This window comes from Ictidomys tridecemlineatus, chromosome 14 (assembly GCF_052094955.1).
Source record: "Ictidomys tridecemlineatus isolate mIctTri1 chromosome 14, mIctTri1.hap1, whole genome shotgun sequence".
NCBI classification, from domain to species: Eukaryota; Metazoa; Chordata; class Mammalia; order Rodentia; family Sciuridae; genus Ictidomys; species Ictidomys tridecemlineatus.
This window is the reverse complement of record NC_135490.1, coordinates 7,410,557-7,436,000: the sequence shown is the minus strand read 5'-3', so window position 1 is coordinate 7,436,000 and position 25,444 is coordinate 7,410,557. Positions and strand designations below refer to the sequence as shown.

At 42.6% G+C, this 25,444-nt stretch overlaps 1 protein-coding gene across 3 annotated transcripts in view; it reads right to left on the bottom strand.

Annotated features, from left to right (window-relative positions):
- The window catches only part of Kif13b (kinesin family member 13B), a 157,974-nt gene that overhangs the window by 60,419 nt on the left and 72,111 nt on the right, over positions 1-25,444 (bottom strand). For all 3 annotated transcript variants that reach the window (XM_078030801.1, XM_078030802.1, XM_078030803.1), the window contains exons 11-21: positions 21,897-22,109; positions 20,477-20,587; positions 18,480-18,614; positions 11,995-12,125; positions 11,576-11,662; positions 9,706-9,896; positions 8,979-9,189; positions 7,886-8,048; positions 3,296-3,442; positions 1,967-2,116; positions 1,540-1,668 (exon numbers count right to left, since the gene is read on the bottom strand). In XM_078030801.1, coding sequence (XP_077886927.1) covers positions 1,540-1,668; positions 1,967-2,116; positions 3,296-3,442; positions 7,886-8,048; positions 8,979-9,189; positions 9,706-9,896; positions 11,576-11,662; positions 11,995-12,125; positions 18,480-18,614; positions 20,477-20,587; positions 21,897-22,109 — 1,668 coding nt within the window. The remainder of the gene's footprint in view (positions 1-1,539; positions 1,669-1,966; positions 2,117-3,295; positions 3,443-7,885; positions 8,049-8,978; positions 9,190-9,705; positions 9,897-11,575; positions 11,663-11,994; positions 12,126-18,479; positions 18,615-20,476; positions 20,588-21,896; positions 22,110-25,444) is intronic.

Below are 25,444 nucleotides of genomic sequence, written 5' to 3'. Positions count from 1 at the left end.
GCCCTCCCTGTAACAGCATTAGCTTCTCCTACTTGAGGCAAACATATAACTTACTCCTGAAATTCTAAGAAAGGTTTGCTGAGGAAAACCTAGGATGGGTTATGAATTAAGAGTCAGTTCTAGGACTGGGGATATAGCTCATTTGCTAGAGTGCTTGCCTCACACACACAAAGCCCTGGGTTTAATCCCCAGCACCACCACCAAGAAAAAAAAAAAGAAATAAAAAAAAAAAAAACAAGAGTCAGGTGTAGCTTCTTTCCCTGACCTTTTACTGGCCTCTCTTCATTTTTCCTTTTTCAGTCCTGGGGACTGACCCCAGGGTGTACAAGCACTGCATAGCAAAGGGACACTTAGGCATAACCTCAATCCTTTTTTTTACTTATTATTTTGAAACAGGATCGTGCTAAGTTGCCAAGGCTAGCCTTGAACCTGAGATCCTCCTGTCTCAGCCCACTTAGTCTCTGGGATTTCAGGTGTGCATGGCCATTCCCAGCTACGGGCTGCTTTGTAAACAGCACAGGACACTGTGCTGACTTCTTGTCACTAAAACCTTTTTCCCTGGATCCTGCAAAGGTTCTCAACCAATGGTATTGCTGGCCTACTAGAGGGTGTTCTGAGATGTGGGAAAGGACATTCGCAATGCCATGACGAGTAGGGGAGGTGGCTCTCCCCAATCTAAGCGGGCAGGAACCGACAACTGTAATGACCAACTACCCTCTACCTAGCCATTATACTCAGAAACACCAAGAGCACCTGTGGAGACATTTTAACCCAACACCCCAACTCCTTCAGGTTTAGCCTGTCCCATTTGCCCAGAAATCATCCCCAGACCCTGCTGTCTGAATCACCTTCTCTCTCTGTGTCTCAGGACCGCTGGTGCCTACTCTATGAAGCCCCTGGATCACACACAACACTGGAGTCTTCTGTACACCAACAAGAAGACCGAGCAGGCCCTAGCTACTGAAGAGCAGGAACCTCTCCCAGCTCATCTTCATGTTGCTGGGATCTGACATGAGGCCTGACCAGTAACACCCAACAAAAGTGTGATGAACAGCACACCAGGGAAGAGCAGGCAGCAGAGGGCTGCAACTGGGGTGTGCAAGCACAGCACGGCCAAGGCACTGTGGGGAGGAAGAGCAAAGGTCGTGCAGAGAGGCTGCAAAGGGTGGCTAGGGCTGCAGCTCAGGGACAACACCAGAGCTGGGGTAAACACCTATTTTCAACAAGAAGCAAAAGCCCCAACAGGAGGAGCAAACAGTGGGAGACAAGGGCTTCTCTGCAGAGAGGTGCAGATAAACAAAGACTCCTATGATTTTGGAATTGAGAGGCCCAGAGAAAAGAGGTGACTTGTCCATAGCTCTAGAAATGCTGAACCCATACTTCAGGATCCGTGTCCCAAGAATACCAAACACTACAAAGTTTACTTGGTGACAGATGTTTTCAAAATCCAAAAAAAGAACACAGATTCATCATCTAAATACCCACAATCCTCAAAAACAGTCCCGCTTAGACTACTTCCCAGACAAACCTGGGACTTACCATGCACACCAGTCTGCTCTCCTGGGCCTCCTTCTCAAAGGAGCCCTCCGCAGCGTCGTCACCTCCTGCGATTCTCTCCCCAATGGCACCACTGATTCGCATCACCTCTACATGCAGCCGACCAGCCACCTAGAGCAACGGGGCAAAGCAGACAATGGCTTCCAGATCCCTGAGAGGCCCTCTCCTCTAAATTAGCCACACTATCAGGTCAACGGTATCAGAATGCAGAAGGATCCTTTCTGACACTACTTCTGCTCTCAAAGTATCTGGACTAACCACCATAAAGTCTATGGAAACAAAGTATTTACCACATACATCCATAGCATTTGTCATTACTGATGTTAAAAAAGGCAGCAGCAAGATCCCACTGCCACCCTACTGTTCCCTGCACTGTACTTTGCAGAAACTGAGGCATGAGCAAGCCAACCTCTCCCTTCTGATTGACGATCGGGACAGCATACTGTAACTTCACATCATAGAACAGGGATTCCAGGAAGACATTGGCCACCCCAATGAGACTGTGATTTTCCTGCTCGTCATAGAATGGGTCAGCACGCTTGAAGTACGATCGGATAACCTAAAAGAGAATTGGAGCACAAAACTTCTCAAAAATCACATAAAATAAATGCATTCAACCTACTGATTTTTGATACACTCTTAATTTAAGTCATTAAAGTAAATTTTATCGCTAGTATTCTTTACTGCAAAGTAAGTTCTTGCCAAAGCACAGCACTGTATTATTCTCATACACACATTCCCTCATTCCCACTTAGAATGGAGGTCAGTGTCCTTCACCCACAAAGGATAATCCCAATAGTAGGCCATTACTTTTATCATTTCTTCTCCTTTACATAGAAATCTTCCTGCAAAAATAAGTAAACAAAGTATACTGACTACAAAAGAAATGGAGTGCACTAATATTCTCCATTTTTCTGTTATGGAATAGGGTCACCCCATCTCTTATGACTCATTAGACACATTGCTACAAATAAGAAGTGACACTCAGAGGGAGCAGCTTTTTTTGTATTAATATTGTTATTTTACTTTTCAATTGAAATAGGAGAGGAACAAAAAAGAGTTTTTTAAATGTGAAGCAAAAATGTCATCTAACTATAAAAAGTCGGTTTTACAATATCAATTTTGAAAAATAAACATTTTTACAAAATATGAAGTTAAGGTAGTCAACAACTATATGTAGAAACGGGACCAGCAGTATTGAAGATACATTATGTGCATTATTCTATTTTATTATATATTCTATTTTATACACATACAAGTACATAGCTGAACTCAATGAGAGAACCTGCAAATCAAGCAGCAAGTACCAGTACAGAGGTTTACAGAACCATGTCACAATCAAAGCTTCTTCAAAAAAGGTTCCTAATAGTGTAAATACTAAAGCGCTGCTGAATTAAATTTAAAAAACACACTTCATAGGGTTTAGTTTATTGAGAAACAGAAGGAAGCTGATAAGGCCAGGCTTCTGACCTATGGAGAGCCCCAGAGCAGCAAGGGGATAGACACACCCGTCCAAGAGAAGGCAGAATCCAAAGTGGGAGCTCTGTTAGAAATGCAGAGAAGAGCAAGGAGAAGGAAAGGGACACCTGAGGGACAGGTTTCTAAAATTCTTAATTAACTAAACAATGTAAAGGATTAAAATAACTTTTGCTATAGAACCAGGACAACCATTTTGGGAACACAAAGGATTTCCCCATGGGCAGCCCACTGCAGCCGGGTCCCTTCCCTTAGTGCTTACCGGGGTGTCCTCGTCACACTCTTTCCACTCCTGATAAAGATCTCTCATATCCAGCAGCCTGTTGTCCAGTTTTTCCAAAGACCAAATCTGCTTTCCTTTTCCTCTTCGTCTCACTTGGATTGCAGGCTCACTGAGGAGAGAGCCTCGCTGCAAAGACAGCAGAGGGGGGTGTGAAATGCCATCAGGCCACCACAAGGCCAGTGCTGAGTGCCCACACCCACTGGCCAGGTCATCACACCAAGCTGATGGTTACAAAGCCTTTCCAACCAGCTACAGTCAAAACTAAAAATTTCAGTATGAATAGGTTTAGATATAACTTTACATTTAGACTTCTACTGTAATGGGATATAAATTCAAATTGAAAACCTCAAATCCTAGATTATTATGCTCAATGGGAAGCTGAAATAAGAATGCTTTGTTCAGGGGCTGGGGTTGTGGCTCAGTAGCAGAGGACTTAACACTAGCACGTGTGAGGCACTGGGTTTGATCTTCAGCACCACATAAAGTCAAATAAAATAAAGGTATTGTGTTCATCTACAACTAAAAATATTTTATTCAGAATGTTTTTATTCAGACTTTGTATGACCACAGAACATCAACGGGGAAAAAGAGTCACACATACAGGAGGGCAAAGGGAAGTCTGCTGAGATGCACAGTAAAGAAGTGTCTTTATACTTTCAGAAGTGTAACTTTCAGTTTTTTTTGAATGGGTAGGATCTTAATGCTAAAAAGAGTAAATTCTTAGAAAAGTTACTATAAACTGCTTAAAAGATTAAACTATGAAAATTGTTCCATTTGGAAGCAATAAATGATACTAGATTCCGAATATATAGATTGAATTTATTATTAAATTAGTAGAGAACTAGACAGTGGTTGCACAACACTGTGAATGTACTAAATGCCTGTGAATTACTTACTTTAGAATAGCAATGTTGTGTTATGCAAATTTTGCTAGAAAAATAGTATTTGATGAAGTATTTCCAGCTTATAAAAGCAACCTGTGTTTTTCTCAGTACCTCACACATACTAAGCAGGAACTCAAACACTGAGTTATATCTCCAGGCCATTTTTCTTCCAAATTTTTTTATTACTACATTACAATTATCATAATAGTGAGATTCATTACTCCAGACCTTTTTATTTTGAGACAGGGTCTCACGAAGTTGTGCAGGCTGGCCTCAAACTTGTGATCCTCCTGCCTCAGCTTCCTGAGTAGCTGGGATTACAGGCACAACCTACCAAACTTGGGTAATAATGCGGTTTTCGGTTGTTGTATCTGTGGTGCTGGGGATTGAACCTTGGGCCTCAAGCAGGTCAGGCAAGCACTCTACCACTGAGCCACATCTACAACTATGCAATGAGGTTTTTTTTAAAAAAAAAAATTTTATTAGTTGTTGATGGACTTTCATTTTATTTATTTACATGCAGTGCTGAGACTTGAACCCCGTGCCTCACACATGCTAGGCAAGCATTGTGTCACTAAGCCACAATCCCAGCCACAGGAATGTGTTTTTAATGTAGAAAAACTTTTAGAACATTTTTAAACCACAAAGTAGAAAATAAAAACATCCTTCTACATCTCCCCCAAACGATGTATCTATCCATCATCTATCAATTTAAATGTACTGGCTTTAATAAATAAATAAATAAATGTACTGGCTTAATTTATTAACTACTCTGATATGTCTACTTACAACTTAAGTGAACCATGAAATACAATAATGTTTCATTAACATCTTGCATATGATCATTTCCAAAGAAATAAAATTTGCATAATGAAATAAAGATTTATAATTCTTCTTTTTGGCAGTGCTAAGGATCAAATTCAGGGCTGGGTGCATGCTAGACAAGCATTTTGCCACTGAATTCAAAACACAGCTGGAGATTTAATAATTCCTAAAGTTGAAAATTCATGTGCTTTAGGCCCTTCCACCTCATCTTCAGCCAGCTAGTGAAAAAAAAAAAATTCCCATTAGTGATCTGTGGCTACTGACTTTCCAGGGGCAGAATGCTGGGCCTGGGACTAAATGTCCAGGAATCTACCTACATCATCAACAAATAGCTGCTACCGCACCTCCGTCAGCAATGCACAGCCCCAGGGAGCACACAGGTGGATGGGAGGAGAGAGACCCGAGGGGACATGAGGCACGAGGGGCTGACTTGGCTGCCCCAAAGCAGTAGAGCTCCTTCCAAATAAAGCTCAAAAACAGGATACAGAGAAAAGCGCTATCATTGTGCTTACGGGTAAAATGTTCAGTTCTCAGATACCACAGGGTGAGAGAAGATTTTTATACTGCTCCATCTTCTAGAAAATTTAAGCCCTATAACTTCTGCCCATGATTGGCCTCCTCTTTTGACTATGTCTTTGAGTCCCACTGTACTCAGATTTTGCCCTATAACTAAGAAGCAGAATGAAGTTTAGGTAAAATCTTTCCAACTGCACACAGAGTATCCATCAAGAGACAAGGATCTACACAGTAATGATCAGGTTTGCGGTACCTTTATTACTCAAAAGATTGAGTCATATTTGCTAAATATTGACTGTGCAAAATGGTGAGCTCGATTCTGAGAGATCACTGGGAAACAGCAGCTATCCCTGCTGCCAAATTCCCACAGAACATGGAAACAGACTGATGGAGATGTGTGTAGGGTAGTGCAGGAGAAAGAGACCACGCAGATGCAGCAGAAGTATGCAGGAAGAGAAAAGTCCTTCTAATCCATTAAGATGCACACACACACAATCAGAGCTAGAGAAGGTGCAAGAGGAGGAGCATGGAGTGGGGGGGATGAGGATGACAATGACTATAGGTCAGAATAGGATATCTGAGTAGGACTCTCCCACAAAATCCTATTATACTCATTATATTACTCAAAAAAGAGATTTGTTGTCTTAAATATATATAGGAAACAACTAATGAATGGTTTTATAGAGCAATCTATTAGCAAATGAAGACAACATGATATACATAAAGTGAATACCTGACTTGGGAAGGGCCATGGAGTGGTAATAAAGGAAAAAGGTACTGTGGGAGGACTGATATTAACAGAGTTCTCAGAAATAATTTAAATATATTTGACCATTTGATTCAGCTATCCCACTCCTCGGTTTATTTAAAATCAGCATACTACAGCAACGCAGCCACATCAATGCTCACAGCAGCTCAATTCACAATAGCTAAACTATGGAACCAACCTAGATATCCTTCAGTGGAGAAATGGATAAAGAAAATGTGGTTCATATACACAATGGAATATTATTCAGCCTTAAAGAATGAAATTATGACATTTGCAGGTATATAGATGGAACTAGAATCTCATGCTAACTGAAATAAGCCAGTCCTCAAAAACCAAAGGCCAAATGTTTTCTCTGAACAGCAGATGCTGATCCATAGTGGGGAGGCAGGTAGGGGAAAATGAAGGAGCTTTGGATTGTGCAGAGGGGTGTGAGGGAAAGGGTGGGGCTGTGGGGATGAGGAGGACAGTAGAATGAGACCAACATTATTATCCTATACACATGAAGATTACACTAGTGGAATGTCCCTGAGCCATGTACAGCCAGAGGAATGAAAAGCTGTGCTCCATTTGTGTACAATGTGTCAAAGTGTATTCTGTTATATATAATTAATTGGAACAAATTAAAAAATAAGAAATAAAAAAGGACTGGGACTGTAGCTCAATGGTACAGCACCCCTAAGATCAATCCCTAGTACAAAAAAAGGAGAATTACTCATCTTCAAAATTAAAAATAAGACACTTTTCTCATTTAAGAGTTAGTTATAGGGTCAATACAGGTGTATTTTTCCTTCTGTTAATACTCCTGTCTTCAACACTCAGCATAAATAAAACATGTTCATATTAAAAAAACATGACCACATTGCTAAGAAAAAAATGTGAACGACTTTGAGATGGACTCCCCCCTGCCAAAAAGAAAAGATCGCTGAGTGTCTTATCTAGCATCTAGCATATCCTACTTGTCTGTCTCTTAAGCCATTTACAATTTAGGAAGTTATAGAAAACATATAGTGATTGATTGCTGTAAATGATTGATTGCTGTCCAAAGAAATGCATGTTATCTCACAAGATACAGCTGACAATGGCTCTGTGAATCCTGACTTTCCTTGGGTCTATGTGTAAATGTATCTCACAATCCTAATTTACACATGGAGGAACAGATAATAAGTTACATTCCTGAATTAATGAGTTAAATAAAATATTTGACACATGTTTGAATAAATAAATATGTGTACATATATCTGAAATAAGGGAGTGAAATATACTGTGAGGAGGTAGAGAGTATACTCCTAATGGATAAATATACATACACATGTACATATTTTTTAATGTAAATGTGTGTGTGTATACGCACATACACACACGCATCCATACGTATACACATGTGTGTGCATGTGTGCACATGCACGCATGCACACAAAGGCAAAACGAAGTGAATTCTACTCAAGGGAGAAGAACTGAAGGGCCTCCGTGGGTGGGTCTGGAAAGCAGCGGGGCACAAAGCCACCAGCGCCCTGCACAGCGCCGTGCCCAGCAACTCACACGACGACATCTGTCTTTGCTGAGGAAGGGCCTCACCTTCCTGTTGGCATCCAGGCTGGAGGCAGGAATCTGCAGGGTCACTTTGTATTCGGTTCTTTTATCCAGCTCCTCTGCGATGTAACTAGCTTCTCTCACCAACAGATTGGCCTTAACGATCTGCTCCCTCAGTCTCATCAGGCTGTTGTTCAACGTTGCTTCTCTTTAGGAGAAACAAAGAGGAAAGGCCGAGGTGAGTGGGAGCTAACAAATACCCAAAGCAGACCTCAGAACATCGGAGTATGCTGATGCCCAGTGCAAGCCGAGCTTTACGACAGTCCTGCACACAAGGACTCTACTGCTGACAATCCCATGCACGCACTTCTGTCTGGGCTGCACTGCCAGCACCTGGCACACCTGTGCAACAAGCTGACCACAGAAAAGGGCAGCGCTTCACAACTGTGGACAGGAATCATCCAGGGATCTTGAGAAACTCAAGAGTGACTCGGTTTCTACCCAGCAGGCCTGAGTGGGGCAGGAGGGTCTGCATTTCTATCACACTCAGCTGATAGGAATGCTGCAGGCCCAAAGACCAGACTTGGATGAGCAGGTTAGTGATATCCGATGCAGCCAAGAGTAGGGCATTTCAGTGAGATGCTAGTTAGCTGCACAGAGGTCAAACTGCAATCTGCACCTCAGTGGCACCATGCTTCACCTACCTGAGCTCATCAGTCCAGACAATTTTCTTTTTTTCCTTTTTTTAAAAAACACCTACCCAAGCTTCAGAACCTAAAGCATGATACAATGATAAAGTATACTTTTTTATTCAAATCCAAAAGCCGTACAAACTGAAAACTAGACAGCACCTAACAAGGGCAGGGGTTTTTTGTTTGTTTGTTTGGTTGGCTTTTAGTTGTTAATAGTCCTTTATTTATTTTACGTGGTGCTGAGAATCGAACCCAGTGCCTCACACATGCCAGGCAAGTGCGCTACCACTGAGCCATAGCCCCAGCCCAACAAGGCCAGTTTTAAAGAAAGAAACACAAATTGGAGATTTCCATGTTTGCCAAAAATGAAAAATAATGTGAAGTGGTTCTTGGCTGTGACGCACACTCTCTTGCAGTGTGACGAGTTTACTGAAGCCAGGGCCTACCTCTCCTCCGCCCACTGCCTCAGGCGCTGCTGGGCGCTGGGCGAGTGGAAAGACAGCCGGTCTCCTGTACGATAGCTCTGCTTCTCGGGGGACAGCCTTCTTCGGAGCTGCTCCAGCTCCTGTTCATACATGAGCCTCTGCCGTTCTAGTGCGGAGCGTTTCTCTTCTTCATGCTGCTGTTCTAGGCTGTTCAATATCGACTGCATTGGATCTAAACATGTTTTTGTATAAAAAAAAAAAAAAAAAAAGGATGAACAAAAGGACAATGCACTTCAAATGTCATCCCACTGTGTTATACTGTTGTTGGTCACACCAGTACCACCGAATACCCCTAAAGACAATTTGGAATAAACTCAGCTTTCTGTACTTCCAGCTCCTGTTGTCCTCTCCTATCCCATACTATGCTCCGTGTAACAGAAGCAAGTCTCCTGTGTGCCCTATCGTCACCCACGACACAGTGAGTGCTCCAGAAACATGACAACAGTAGCCTTACACCTGAGAATTTTCACCAATGAGAACAAAGTGTGCAGTGATTTGATGGCATATCAAGATAGCACTGGGGGTTTTATAGATACAGTAAGTTGTTACAGTCAAAGGCACAAGAGGGTAGAGTTCAGAGACCAGTAACACAGATTTTCCCTTCTGCAAAACATGAAAAGACCTGAACTATAAATACTTTTAAGACTGTCAACCCTGGAAGATTCCAGAAGACAGGCAGACCACTCACCATTACTGCCCAGGGCCTTCATGGTCACCTCCATCTGTGCATACTCAAAATTGAAGCTGATCTCACTGGACACCTCACTAGAGGAGTCCCCATCCACGTCCAACTGCTCAGAACTGTTATCGTTCCGCAGGGAGGTGTCCTGCTCCTCTTCCTCTCGTTCTGCTTTCTTTTTCTTTTTAGGCAAACTGAGTCTTGGGGTTAAAAAAAAAAAAAGAATATCATTTTTAAAGTCAAGATAGGCATTTATGGGCTGGGACTGCAGCTCAGTGGCAGAGCACTTGCCTAGCAAGCATGAGGCACTGGGTTTGATCCTCAGCACCACATAAAAAAATAAACAAATAAAATAAAGGAATTCTGACCATCTAGAACTACAAAAAAAAAAAAGAAAGAAAACAAAAGATAAACATTTAGTCATTCCATTCCTTAAAACTGGCATCTGCCAGATGCCAAAGGAATGCCATGTAAATACAAGGAAACTGCTGTATTCAGGAGCTTTCCATTCTGTGTGTGCAAATAATTATAACAGAGAGTGTGACATGGGCACACGACTGTTACCAGCCAGGTGGAGAAGAAAAGCCAGACCCCCTTCAGAGCAGAGTAGTCAAGGAAGGAAAGATGGAGCAGGAGATCGTCCGCCACACCCCAGAGGAGAAGCAGAAAGCAGGGCAAGGGCAGTGTGGGAAGGCGTGAGCCAGGTGCTGGCAGGCTCTGAGAATGCGTGAGCCACCACAGGACACACGAGCTCCACGAAGCACAGGTGAGAGAGAGCGCTGGGAAGACCAACCTAGCCCAGACTAGGAAGGGTCTGGAAGACCAAGCCAAGCAATTTATACTTGCTTTAATTTGGGAAGGAAAAACATGAAAATTTTTTTCTATAACATTTGTATCCATCTACTCTTTCCTCAAACATCAAAATACTAACAGGCCTCCAAGCAAGGGCCTCTACTAGCCTTATGAAACGTCACTGGCCAGGGGCAGGACGGGGGGAGACCCAGATGTTAACGCACACACCACCCAGCCTGTCTGTCCTGGCCGACACGACGCCACGCTTGTCTGGGAAACTGTGTGCAGGCCCAGGAAGGCTTTCCTCTCGCTGCCCTCCAGCACCCAGCAAATTCCAGCAAAGGGGACACAGTGGAGGACGGCCAGGGTCTGACAGGAGGACTACTGGGGCTCGCGAGGTCCCCTTCACCCTCCCTTCCTCCTGGAGCCAGCGAGCTGCTCTCAAGGCTGCAGGGCACAGGCATCTTTAGAGGGCAGGAAAGCACCAACCCAAGGGTGGGCTCCAGCAGGGCACTTCTGAGAGGCTTGCCCAACACTAACGACCATCTCCCTTCAGATTTCTTGTTCTAACAGAGAAATAAATCATCTGTTTAAGCAGTGACTGTCAAGTGTGCTGTTACCAACAGCTAAAAGCTCTCCCAAGGGAATGCCATCCTGATGCTACGGATAAGGCCACCACCACAAGTTTTCAGAAAAAAAAAAATCACATGTATCTTATACATATAAAACTACATCTGAGTGAATACACACTCAAAGATAAACATGTCACAAAAACAATTAATGAATTCTTATACCAGATGGCAGAACAATCATCCTTCAATGGGAAATAAAAGGAAAAATATATACAAGTAAACTCAGTATTTTTCCTGAGTGTACACCATATATCCTTAGAGTTCAGACACTTATGCAGTGAACAAACACATAAAACATACATATACTGTATTTACACATATACATATACCTGCATACACAAAGATTATACATATGATTTTTATAAATTAAAGTTGACTTTCCAATATGTATGCTTCTACTCCAGAGCATCATCTTCAGTAACCTACCCCTTGAAGGGCCATGAGCAATGTCATACCTGAAGAAATGGTTGTTCCCCCATAATATCCTGTCTCCATGGTGCAGCTGTGTTGAACTGGAGACAGAGGACCCGTTTACAAATGTTCTGTGTGGGGAAAAGGTCAACCATGAGTAATGATTACACCATCCTCTGCTTCGTTTTCCAGTACTACAGCAGCCTAGTTACTAGGGAAAACAAAATGATTAATTCTCCAAAATAAAACCTGTCCTTGGTGAATCTTAGTATTTTGCATTTACTTCACTGGATTATATAAAATGCTTACTGGTACTAAGTATAATACATTATTATGCACCATTTTTCAAAGTTCTAAATGTCATTTGGCAAATTAATGACAAATGTCCCTTACTGCCCACCACTAGTGTATATTCTTCCCTTTAAAAATCACTGTGATGTTAACACTCATTCGAGTTCGTTACCTAGTGTTCTTGTGAGGAGTGAGCACAACCTGGCCTTCTGACGTGATGTCTATGATGCAGTGTTCAGGAAGAATCCCCATTCCACACAGCTGGATGTCCTGGGAATCTGCTGACCCTATCAATGTATGTTCCTAAAAAAATCAAAATTTACTCATCAATACTGTATTCTTGCATGTACATAAACTAAAATCACCCGCACTGAAGTCCTCTTTGATCCATTACCTTAGATAATAAGATTTTCAAAGCAAATAGAGTAGAAATTCACTCTGAAATTCCTTTTTTTGTGTGTGTGAGGAAGGGTAACAGGGATTGAACCTACTCAACTACTGAGCCACATCCCCAACCCTTTTTTATATTTTATTTAGAGACAGGTCTCACTGAGTTGCTTAGGGTGTTGCTGTGTTGCTGAGGCTGGCTTTGAACTCATGATCCTCCTGCTCAGCCTCCTGAGTAGCTGGGATTACAGGCATATGCTACCATGCCCAGCTCTCTGAATTTTTTTTTTTTTTTTTTTTTTTGGTACCAGGGGTTGAACCCCAGCACTCAGCCACTAAGCCACCTACCCTGCCCTATTTATATTACATTTAGAGACAGGGTCTCACTGAGTTGGTCTCACTGAAATCCTCCTGCCTCAGCCTCCGTAGCTGCTCAGTAAAATTCTTTTTGCAAGTTTCTTTATAAGAAATAACACATTCAGCTGAGTAATACCTTTTAAACTTAAAATTATAACTTTAGGGCTAGAGTTGTAGCTCAGTGATAAAGCTCTTGCCTAGCACGTGTGAGGCACTGGGTTCTATCCTCAGCACCACATAAAAGTCAATAAAGGCATTGTGTCCATCTACAACTAAAACTATATCTTTATATCCATATTCCTACTATATTCATATTTTTCATCACCGTCTGAACTCTAATACTCTCAGATCATAAGCCATGTGTCACAGATGTACCAAAAGCATGGTGAGGAGGCCAGGCACGGTGTGTACGCCTGTGATCCCAATAGCCTGGAAGGCTGATGCAGGAGGAGCCAAGTTCAAAGCCAGCCTCAGTAACTTATCGAGACCCTAAGCAACTTAGTGAGACCCTGTCTCAAAATACAAAATGAAAAGGGCTGGGTGTGTGGCTCAGTGGTTAAGTGACACAGGTTCAATCCCTGCCCATGCTCCCCCACAAAGAGCAAAACCATGTGTAGAAACCACAGTTCCTTAAGCTAGACATCACTTGCCTGGTCTTAATCAAAATAAATCAACTACAAAGACAAAAGCTATTTAAATATGAGAGTACAAAAAGACTAAAATTATTCTATGAATTTCATGGTCTCCTCAAACCTCATAAACAAGATTTTACAGATAAGTTCTTACCTTGGGCCCCAATGACTCATGTCTACCCCCACTTTTTGGAAGGTGACTTACCTAATCTGAATGGAGAAAAATGGCCTCTAAAAACTGAGCCTCCTCTTATGCACAACTGTTGACTGCTCGTATGTGATTAAGGTTTGATGGGAACTGGGCTGTGTTCCCAGGCCCCTGTCTACACACCTGGGCCAGGGGTCAGATATGAAATGTCTGAGGCTTTCTGGGACGCATGCCACCACTCAACTCTGCCCTTGTCATGCAGAATCAAACAAAACAGAAATAAATACATGGGAAGGTGTCCCAATAAAATGTTACTTAAGAACACTGAATTTTGAATTTCACATAACTTTCATTTTTTTATAGTTTAATGTTTTCTTTTTTTAATATATATGTATTTTTTAGTTGTTGATAGACCTTTATTTATTTATAGGCGGTGCTGAGAAGCGAATCCAGTGCCTCACACATGTCAGGCAAGTGCGCTACAGCTGAGCCACAGCCCCAGTCCCTTTCACAAAACTTTCACATGTCCAAAATATTACTGTTCAAGCATTTAAAAAGGTAAAGACTATTCCTAGTTCTTGAGCCATACAAAACCAGAAAGGGCATTAGATGTGACCTGTGGGAAGTGGTCAGTTGACTCGTGACTCAGGAACCCATCCCCACCCATGGCTTTAAATACTGCCAAGTGTAAGCTAAGTCTCTATCACCAACCAGAACACAGACTTCAGGTCCACCTTCTCCCACCTCCACCATCAGCATTTGCCTACTTAGCCTACTAGACGCAACTGGGATGTCTGAAGACACTGAAAAGTCAGCAGAGCCAAAGAACTTGCTCCCCTCCTCCTGACCCAAGGAAAGTCCATTCCCCTCCCCAATACTAATGGCAATACCAACACCCAGACCATCAACCAAAAAGCTCAGATACTACCCGAGTCCTCCCTCTTTCCCTTACCAGCCCACCTGTGTCAATCGGGAAATCCTTAGATTTGACCTCACCTCCACAACCACACCCTAGTCTCAGACTCCCTGGGGCAGAGACCAGCCTCCTGCTCCCCACGGTATTCCACACACTTAACGCAGGCCTGGCACAGTTAGACATTACACAAACACGGAAAACAAATGAACACCCCCACATTCCTCAGGTCCAAAGGCAGCGATCCTCCTCCTCTAGCAGGTCACCCTTCAACGTAAACACCCTGCTCCCCCTCTTTTGGGACTTCAGCCTCACAAAACGCCTCTTCCTCTGCAGGATTTTCCCAGCTATCTATGGTGCCCATCAGAGCCCCCAGGGAGTGCAGAGGACATCCCAGCACCTCTCCCTCCTCACATCAGCTGGGGCTTCCAGGCCAGTCCCACAACTGCAAGGACTCTCCAAGGCAGGCTGAAGAATGGACTGCACTGCCTCTCTCCCTGCCCCGCATGCCCCATGACTGTCATCACCACCAGCAAGGTGATGTTAAAGGAAAAGCAGGGGCCAGCAAGAAGCATCCAAGACCACCCACAGAAGGAAGAAACATCCCTGAGCCAGTTCTACATAGATTCCCTCCCCTCCCATGAATGAGCCTAGTGCCAAATCCTAGCTGTGCCCTAGAAGTCCTTTCTGTCCTCAGGAGTGGGGTGGGAATGGAAAAAGCCTCGTGATGGCCACTAGACAGGTGGAACCAAAACTCCACTCCCAGGTTCCTCCCACCCCTACTCTGGCTCTGCTGCTCTGCCTGCAACACTCCTCCCTCCCTCTCCATACAGAGCATCTCCCACACCTACCTCTCCCTCTTCTTCCACTGAAGGGTTTCCCTTTTACCAAACCCTGATTGCACCTAAGACTCAGCAGGTACTGAGACTTGCTACTTCCCCTTATTTGGAGAACAACCTATGGAGGACTTGTGCACCAGTACAACCAGCATCGTACACAACATGCACTGAGTGCCAAACAAAAAGTGCGTATTACCAGGAACAAAAGACATGAACTCCAACAGGCAAAGGTCTAATCCAAGTTCCAGAAAAAAAATTTCCTTTTATCAACAATTATACTGAGCACCCAACATGAGCTGGGCACTGAACCACTTAGGCATATAAAAAATAGATAAACTCCTAATTACAGACCTTACGTTAGGAATGACAACTTAGATGTCTCATGTGAGGTTAAAAATCTCTTGTGATGTAGCTGATGATACCCTGGAATCTCAAATACTGAATTCAAAAAGCTCAATTCTGCCAAAGCCACACTGTGTGACGTTAACTAAGTCTATAAGCCCCTCATATTGTGCCTCGTATTTTGCAATGCAGCAAAAACTAATGAGGAAGAGGAGGCGCCAGGAGGCTCCTGAGGAGCGCCTACAGCTGGGGGTGCTGGGGAGCAAGAGGAGACGAAGTCTGTGGGAGCAGGAGAGTGTGTGTGACTCCATGTGCAGAGCACACGGGTGAGGCTGTGCTGAGAAGAGTGAGACCACCAAATCCCAGAGTTAGGCAGAACTTGAGATGTTGTAATCCAGCGCCTCCACTTATAGCTGGGTGGCTAAAGTCATCACCTCTGGAGTCAAAGGCCTAGCACTGGAACAGGCTGAGAAGTTAAAGACAAAGAAAGAAAAAACACTCAGTCTCCAAATTCCTCCTGCCCACATCGCGGTGTCACTTTCCTACAGTGAAAACTGTTCTTGGCTGAGATAGATACCCTTTTGAATGTGCTTTGTCATGAGTATGTCTTGTCTTGGGGCTGGCTTGGCAGCCAACACAGTATCGCTGCCTCTGACCGCCCAAACAGCTGACCACAGTCTGAAACCCAGTGGAACACCTCCATGCAGACGATCAGAGATGCCAGCTCCTCCCCACAAACCACTCTTCAAAACACTTTCTTTGTTTAACTTTTTAGTTAAAGAACAGATATGAATCAGGGGTTTCTTAGGATGTGCATCTGCATGTTCCAATTTTAACTCTATCACACCAGAAAGGAAAAGAATTCTTAGCTCTGAGGAGCAAAAATGGCTGCCTATTGTAAGTCCCACCCTAACACAGCATCTCCCCTAAAGCATGTGGATATCTGTGGCTGATGCTCCAACTGAACATGCTGCCAACGTCATTCAGAAGCACAGTAAGGGAACATCATTTGTTATTGCTTCTGGGAATCAAATTCAGAGACACTTTACCACTGAACTACATCCCCAGCACTTTGTTTTGTTTTGTTTTTTTAATATTTTTAAAGGGGCTGAGGTTGTGGCTCAGCGGCAGAGACTTGCCTCGCACTTGCGAGGCCCTGGGTTCGATCCTAAGCACCACATAAAAATAAATAAATAAAATAAAAGTACTGTGTACAACTACTAAAAAATAAATTTAAAAAATATTTTTAAAATTTTGTTTGTTTTCAATGGATCTTCTATTTCTTTCTTCATATGCAGTGCTGAGGGTCAAACCCAGGGCCTTACACATGCCAAGCAAATGCTCTACCATTGAGCCACATCTCCAGCTCTAGCACTTTGATTTTGAAATAGTCTCACTAAGTAGCTGAGGCTAATATTGAACTTGCCACTCTCCTGCCTCAGCCTCCCAAGTAGCTGGGATTATAGGCATGCACCACCATGCCCACATCATTTTTTAATAGGCAAGGTTATTACACATGTACTGGAAAACAAGAGTATCAAATGAGAAACTGGAACATGAAATAAAAGTGTATAGTATCTGTAAAGTGCGTCTATATATCTAACCCCACATGAACCTGCCAGAGGTGGCTTCTATCTATCTGCACAGAAGAACCTGCAGAACGCAGGCCTCCTCCCTCTTCCTGCAGCACTGCACCCACTGACTATAATACCTAAGAGTGCAAGCATTGTGGTGTGTGTCAAAGACCCAAGTTAACTCACCAGATAGCCAAACACAGCACAGGATACTTATTAACAAAGGGACCTTAACAAAATGGCACAAAGCAATTCATACAGTATACCTCTGATAAAAACTGAGAAATTAGCCAATGTGAGTCTTTAGAAATGCAAGCACACAATTTTCTAATCTTAAAGCTGTTTCCAATTTAATCAGTTCATCTGCTTTATTTTCGTAGTCGTGCTAGTTAATCCCAGATATATGGGGGGAAACCACATCCTGATGTATGTACTAACCCTAGAATTACGCAGTCCATGATATAATTAATTTGCGCTGTGATCCTGACAAAGACTATTTGGAGTACTCCTCACATTATGTGGTCTCAGGTTGATGCTCTTTCTAGGTAGGCACTTACTACCACTGAGCCACATCCCCTGGGGTTCAGGCTCTTACCAAAGCTGCATCTTATCTTTTTTTTTTTTTTTTTTTTGGAGACAGGGTCTCACTAAATTGCCCAAGCTGCCCTCAAACTTGAGATCTTCCTGCCTCAAGCTCCCAAATAGCTAATGTACACATTATTACATGTGTACACCACCACATCCAATTCAAGTTGTCTCATGTCTTCATATATCCCATGCTTTACAAATTTCAATGTGTACCAATATTTTGTCTTTTTCTGTTCCATTCTCTGACTTTCTTAGTTTCTAAGTGACTGACTCTTTAAAAAAAAAAAAAAAAAAACAGGTTAGGGGCTGAGGTTGTGACTCAGCGGTAGAGTGCTTGCCTAGCACGTTGCAAGGCCCTGGGCTTGATCCTCAGCACCACATAAAAATAAATAAACGAAATAAAGATATTGTGTCCAACTAAAAAATAAATAAGTAAAAAATAAAACAGGTTAATAATTCATAATTTTAAAATTTTCCTAAGAATTACTGGAAATATAAATTTCCTATCAAGTGGTCCTTTAACATTATTCTCTATTATAAATCATACTAAATAATGGTAGGTTAGTGATTTAACTTGCTGGAAATACTAGAATATCATTTTTTATGAGACTAGGCCAGATGACATCACTCAAAGAATTAAAAGGGAAACTGATCATAAAACCCCAAACTGTTCAGCTTATTCAAATAAAAATAATTTTCTAACCGTTCTGCTGCTAATGTTGCTGTTTTGAGGTGCTAGGGATGGAACCCAGGGCCTTGCACAAGCTAGGCAAGTGCTCCGCACTGAGCTAAATCTCAGCCCACTGTTTTGAGAAAGCATGGCTCCCCAAGTTTAAAGAAGTACTTTACTGTACTCTGTGTGGGCATGTTACTTCACCTTCAGATAATACACCAGGAGTTCATTCAGAGCAGGATCAGCATTCAGATTAACAAGGAAACACTTGTCATCCCCAACTTTGATTCCTGAAGACTGCAGAGAGATTCCCAGGCTCTCCAGCTGTTTCTGCCGTTCCTGCAAAAGTATTAGAGAAGTGTTATTCCTCAGCCACCAAGGCAGTGAGATACGGAAGGCCCTACAATATTTGAATAACTATTCATTACCTTTATAATTCAAATATTATTCTTCAAATATGGCATTCGGATTACTGCTCTTTGTTCTTTATTCTCAACTACGTACAACTTTCATGGTACTGGGGTTTGGACCCACTGAGACACATAACCAGCACTTTTTATTTTGAGACAGGGTCTCACTATGTTGCTGAGGGCCTTGGTAAATTGCCAAGACTAGCCTTAAACTTGGGATCCTCTGGTCTCAGTTTCCAAACAATAGATCAATAGATGGGATAATAGGCATGTGTCACCACACCCAGCTCAAAACTATTTTAATTTGTTAATTAATTTATTTAAAAAATAAATCCCCATCAGGGATGGTGGTCTGTACCTGTAATCTCACCTACTTGGGAAGCTAAGGCAGGAGTATGACAAATTTGAGACAAGCCTCTACAATTCAGTGAAACCCTGTCTCAAAATATAAAGGTGGTAAAGTACTCTGGATTCATTCCCTACTATGGGGGAGAGGGGACGGGACGGTAACAATTGAGATATGTCTAATTTGCCCAAGCTAGCCTCAAACTTGCACTCCTCCTGCCTCAGCCTTCAGAGTTGCTGGGGTTGCAGATATGCAACATCACCCAGCTCAGTTTTCTTCTTTAAAAATATCAAATTTCTTAAGTTCATCTATTTAATTCTATATATGTGAGCAAATGTGAGTGTATTTTACTCAGCTGTGGTCTTTCTTAAAAGCAAAGTTTTCAATATCCTCTCCTGCTTGACATTTTCAGTGACTCCTCAGGACACAGGCCAAAGTTCTTCAATGAAGTCCATGGGGCCCTTCCTCCTGGCCCATGTCCTCTCCAACTGCACATCTTGTCACACCTACTTTCAAACCCTGCCCTCAACTCCATGGAACAGTTCCAGGCCTTTCAAAGTGTCATCAAGGGTGTCTGTGCCTTTCCACCCAGGGGCTTCACACCTCTGCCTTCCGTGCGGAGCAGACACTGGCATCTGCTCACACTAGGTGACCATCAGTGTACTTGACCACTCCCCTCACACAGACCATGGCTATGCGGCTGTGTTCCTACCACTTAGCACAGTGCAGGACACACACTGAGCACTCAAATCATCAGTGAATTCATTAAAAAAAAAAACAAGAAAAAAAAAAACCTTGCCTAAGCACTGTGCTGGAGGAGCACTATTTCACATGGACACGAACCTTTCTGAAACAGGCTGGATAACCAGGTAACAGAAGAACTATCGAGGAGGTCTTTCACTAAAGACAGATTTTTCAGACATTTTCCCCCAATGCTAAAGTTACTAGAGCTTCTTAGGCTAGGCTCATGTTCCCACCCTATGCTCTCACAACTCTATATTATTATTTTCTAGCAATGAGAAAAGGTTGCCTCACATTTCGGTGTTTTATGTTACTTTTACTGAGTTGTCATTTGGAAGCAAGATGTTCATAACCTAATATCTATACCAGTGATATCGTAATTTCACTACTAATTTCCTCAGTTTTACAAACACGTAACAGAATGAGGTGTTCACATCAGAGGCTACAAATTATTTGTTTTTAATATTTTTTAAGATTACTGGCACTAAAAAATTAACTATCCCTTCCATAGCAAATCACTGGAAATTATACCTTCTGTATCCTTCAGACTGATTTGTAAAGTGCAGCTCATGGATCTGAATTTCCATGGGTGCTAGATTTGCCAACAGCAAAGGAAAAACTCAAAAGGGGACCAGGAGCGTCACCTGAACCCCACTGTGCAGATGGCCAAGAACTTTGCTCTCCTGATCAGTTGGGAAACAAACCTGTGCAATCTCCTCGGTTTTCCTCAATTTCTCCTCCCAGGTCACCGTCATTTCCTGGATTAGCTTCTCCGATTCTTCTAGCCGGTCTTTTAGCTCTGGAGATTTCATTGCCTACAAGCAGAATATTCACTTCATGAAACTGTCTGCACAGTGCCCCAGAAAAAGAATCAGCCAAAGCTAAAAGGACAAAGGTGACTGTTGGCCTCTCCCCAGTGCACAGTGCCACGTTGTCCACCTACCCACAACACACGAACCAGCAGGTCCCCAGTGACACCAGCACCTACACACTAAGAAGACCACCACAGAGTCATCCAAGGAAGACTCACCTGACCCGTCCTCAACCTACTGTGAAGAGCTCACTCTCTTAAGGAGATAAACACATGAGGCTAGTTAAGAAGGGCTTATTAATTCTAAATTCCAAAAGATTTTTACCTAGACTCATGCAAGAGATTCAGTCTGGTTTCTACTTCTGACTTCTGGAATTTATTCAAGAACACACAGATGAAATGTGTTCATGCTGAAAACTGGAAGCTGTTATTAATACCAGGAAGAAAAGACCAAAATAGAGGACCTTTAAATCTATAAAATCACTTCTGTAAATACAGGCTAAAATTCAAAAGGCAAAAACATGGTCAAAATAGCCATCCTGCCCATGCATTCAACTTACTACCAGAAAACAGATGAAACACGGTATGGAGAACAGGGCTATGGGGCCGGCTCCCAAAAGAATCCCAGACAACTAAGGGACTGGGCAGAAAAGCTAGCTGCAGGGCAATCCTGAATCTGACACCACACACCGTCACTCAAGGATGTTACCCCCAAGGCTGTCCTACAAAAGGAGCACCACTTGGTTACAGGATAGACTTGTATGGGATACACAGAAGACAGCTAAAATAGACCACAGCTACTTCAGTCATAGTTTTCTTTTTCCTACGACACAACCTACAATATAGAAAAACTGGATTATTAAGGTGAATGAGACCTCCATTCTGGTTTCTATCTTAACAAATGAGAGACTAAACATCACCACGTGTTTGATTTCTCTCCCAATTAGTCCATGCCCACTCTCATTTTCTAAATGAAAATCCAGTTATACATACTTTCTTCTCATTGTCTCTCTCCTCCTCCCCTTTATCCTATTAACATTCTTCCTCACATCTGCTGCCTGAATAGAAATGAAAAGAAACGTTTTCTCATTTTTTAAAAATCTCTTCTATCCAATTCTTGTTAACACCTGTAAAAATCTCTCAAAATTTCCAATATGATAAAATTCCTTCATTTATTACTCAGCTCAAATTTCTCTTCCCATAGGAAACACAAAAATTCTTAAAAAAAAAAAAAAAAAAAGAGTAATTCTTGCCTACAGCCAAGGGGAGGAATTCAAGTTCTAGCTCATCTTAGACCAAGCTGAGTCTCATACCTCTGCCTTAGTCAGCTGTTCACGGAGCTTCTCAACTTCTTCCCGGAGGTCCCGGATGATACGAGCGTTGGGATCTTCGTTCACTACAGCGTGATTGACAATGTGCTTGGCTCGATCCGCGTACCTCAATGTTGAGAGGGTCTCATCGTAGTTGTCCGCGGCTGGGCTCACCGTAGCCACCATGGCTGTCTTGCTATTACCCCCAAGGCTGTCCTACAGGGAGGGAAAAGAGTGAATAAGGCCAGTGTGGCAAATGCCCGCAATCCAGGAGAGCTGCAGGAGGATGGCAAGTTCTAGGCCAACCTAGGCACCTTAGTGAGAACCTGTCTCAAAATTTAAAAAAAAAAAAAAAAAAGATTCAAGGGGCTAGGGATGAGGAATGTAGCTCAGTAAAGCACCATGTAAGTGATCAGACCCCAGCCCCGCCCCCCTGGGGCCAGGCCTTCAGATGACCATAGCCCCAGCTGACACCTGGACTGCAGCCATGAGAGACCCAGCCAGAACCAGTTTAGAGCTCCCAGAATCCTGACCTATAGAAACTGCAGGGTGATAAACAATTGTTGTTCAAGTTTGGGGGCAGGTTGATGTGTTCCAGCACAACAGGTAACCACTCCTACCATCCCAGACCAGCCTAGGCAACTTAACACCCCAGGCTGCAAAGTAGGGAGGGGAAAAGGGAAGAAAGGAGGAAGGGGGGGGATTCAATACCCTCTTTCAGTAACAGAATATCATTAAATGAAGGCTGGGGATGTGGCTCAGTGATATAGCATCTGCCTGGCATGAGCAAGGCCCTGGCTTCAACCTCTAGCACTGAAGAGAAAAAAAGAAAAAAAAAATCACTGCATGATAGAGTCTCAAAATTAAGAAAAAATATTCCATCTGGATAGTAATAGGGAATTCATCAGATCACAAGAAAGCTAATTGTGTTGGGGTAGCACTAACCTAAAGTCTTACTTTGGGAGGGTACCAGGGATTGAACCCAGGGGTGCTTAACCACTAAGCCAAATCCCCACTCTTTTTATTTTTTATTTTGAAATAAGGCCTTGCTAAGTTGCTAAGGCTGGCTTTGAACTTGTGATTCTCCTACCTCAGCATCCCAAGCCACCGAGATGACAGGCATGTGCCACTAGCCCAGCTAGAAAATTCTTACTTTTGAAGACATGAAGTTTTCCAACTTCAATCATGTAAAATTTATTAGCATAATCTCTGTGTATAAACTTATTTCTTAGCCTTCTGTGAAACTCTTAGTAATCCCATTTTATCAACGAGAAGACAGAGGTTTGTTCTGATAAAGGAGGTAAAATACCCTGCCTGAAATATTCAGAACCAGTAAGTTGAACAATACTCTAACCCGGTTATATTCTGCTATCAATTGCAATAGGATTTCTGCTCCTTCACAGCTCCCGATACATACTTGGTAATACAGAGGAAGCTCAGACCTGAGAACTAAGTCAGATGACTTGATACTTCTCCAAATTATTTTGCCCTAGTGTCTGCTTCTTCATCCATTACTGACAAATTTGGTTTTCCAAAGAAAACAAAGATAAAATCATATTGAAGAAGATACACTTTTGATATTTGAAAAGGCAGGAAACAGAACCAATCTGGACTTCAGGAAGTGAAAGTCATAACTGCTTATTTCATTCTTCACTTCTAGTCACTGATCTCACATCGTTGGTGCCCCGGATTTGGCAACTTCCAGAAAATTGTCACGAAGAGTTCCATGAGGCCTTAGACAGGTTCAGATGTGATATAAAAATGTCACTCTGCAATTCAGTTCAACACCAGTAGCACTGTGCATCCCTTCAAAGACTACTGCCTGCTGCTGGCCCACACGAACAGCAAACCCAAGTGGGAGATTTCTAACAGCAACTACCAAAGGAGAGAAGTGCATGCATTGTGCTTCGATGTATGTGAGAAAAGGAAACCTGGCAAACGACAAATGCTTGGTATTTTAAAACCCTTGATCGTGGAACAATATGCTTATATTTAAAAATGGCCTCATGCCATTAAGAAAAAGGAAATAGCAACCAAAGAACTGGCACTCATTCAAGGAGAAAGTATAAAGTTTCTTGTTTACTCTTCAATTGCACAATTAGGCAAATCAGACAAGCTTTGTTTCAAATTTTGCAACTGCAAATTAAATGGACACTGGAAAGAGATTTAATTTGGAAGTCATAATTTTTTGAAGCTGAAAGAACTCTGAAGTCATCAAATTACTTGTCTTCCAGATGAGAATGGGAGCCAGGAAGACCGACAAACTTCTCCAGGTCAGATGCTAGCTGGGAGCACCGGAGTCCTGGTGGAGCCAGCGCTGTGCGAGCACTGAAGCCCGATGCCCACAACTGTGGTCGGAGAGGGCAGAAGCCCAGCTGGGCAGAAAGGCAAGTCCTGACAGGTCAGGAGGATGCCTGGAAGGCAACACTGGAGACCTGCAGGTGAAGGAGCAGTGCCGGGGAACTGAAGAAGGGGAAGACCACTCTGCACAGAGGGAGCCTGAAGCCCCAGAAGTAAGAGAGCACCAGCACTCTGCACTAGGCTAGGGTGATGACTCCCGGAGACAGCAGGCGAGCAGTCAGGGGTTAGGAGGCGGCAGGCTAAGCAGGGACTTGTAAGTGACACTCAGGAAAGAATCTGGACTTGATCCCACAGGCCTAAGGGCAGTTTTTGAAGAGATGAAGTAATTAATTTAGAAAGAAGTTGCAATGTACTATGGAGAAGGGATTGGACCAAGAAATCTCAAGGGAAGTGTCTGTCATCTAGGCAAGATACTGGAGCAGGCTTCATCAGAGAAGTCTCAGCAAGAATAAGAGGGGGTTAATTCAAAAGCTATTCATTATCTAAGCATTCATCACCACACGCGATGCGAGATCCACATTTAGAAGGTTACAAACAACAATAACACAGCACAATTATTACGCGAACACAATGCAAAAAGATCTCTAAAAAGAAATGGAAAATCTTATAAAAGACCAGCAATTTTAGGAGCTCACTGGAAGCAATGTTAGGTACATGAGATTCTCACCTGTGTTGAATGAGGATCAGGAAGAATTAGAAAAAGAATCAAAGAAGGAAAAGGATCTGGGGAATCCACGGATCTGGAGAGGCCTTGGGGAAACTATTTATGTTCTGGAATACATTTTCCCCCTTTTATTGGCACATCATAATTATACATTGGAATTTCTTAAAAAAAAATTCCGATGTATCATTTCTTAAGAAATGCCCCTACTTATGATCTTGGTGCAAAAGTCAGAAGTGATAGAAAAAAGGTCTTATGGGTTTCTTTGTTGTTGTTTTAATTATAGATAGAAACAATATCTTTATTTTGTTTACTTATTTTTATGTAGTGCTGAGCGTCGCACATATGAGAAGAGCTCTGCCACAGAGCCACAACCCCAGCCCCTCTTACAGATTTTTAATGGGGAAAAAATGACAAAGTCAAGTATACATTCAATTTATTTCTCAACCTAAGAATTAGTTTAGAGCTGCAATTACAACCTAAGTTCTTCAAGTATTATGAACCGTTTTCTCATTATATCCTACCAAAG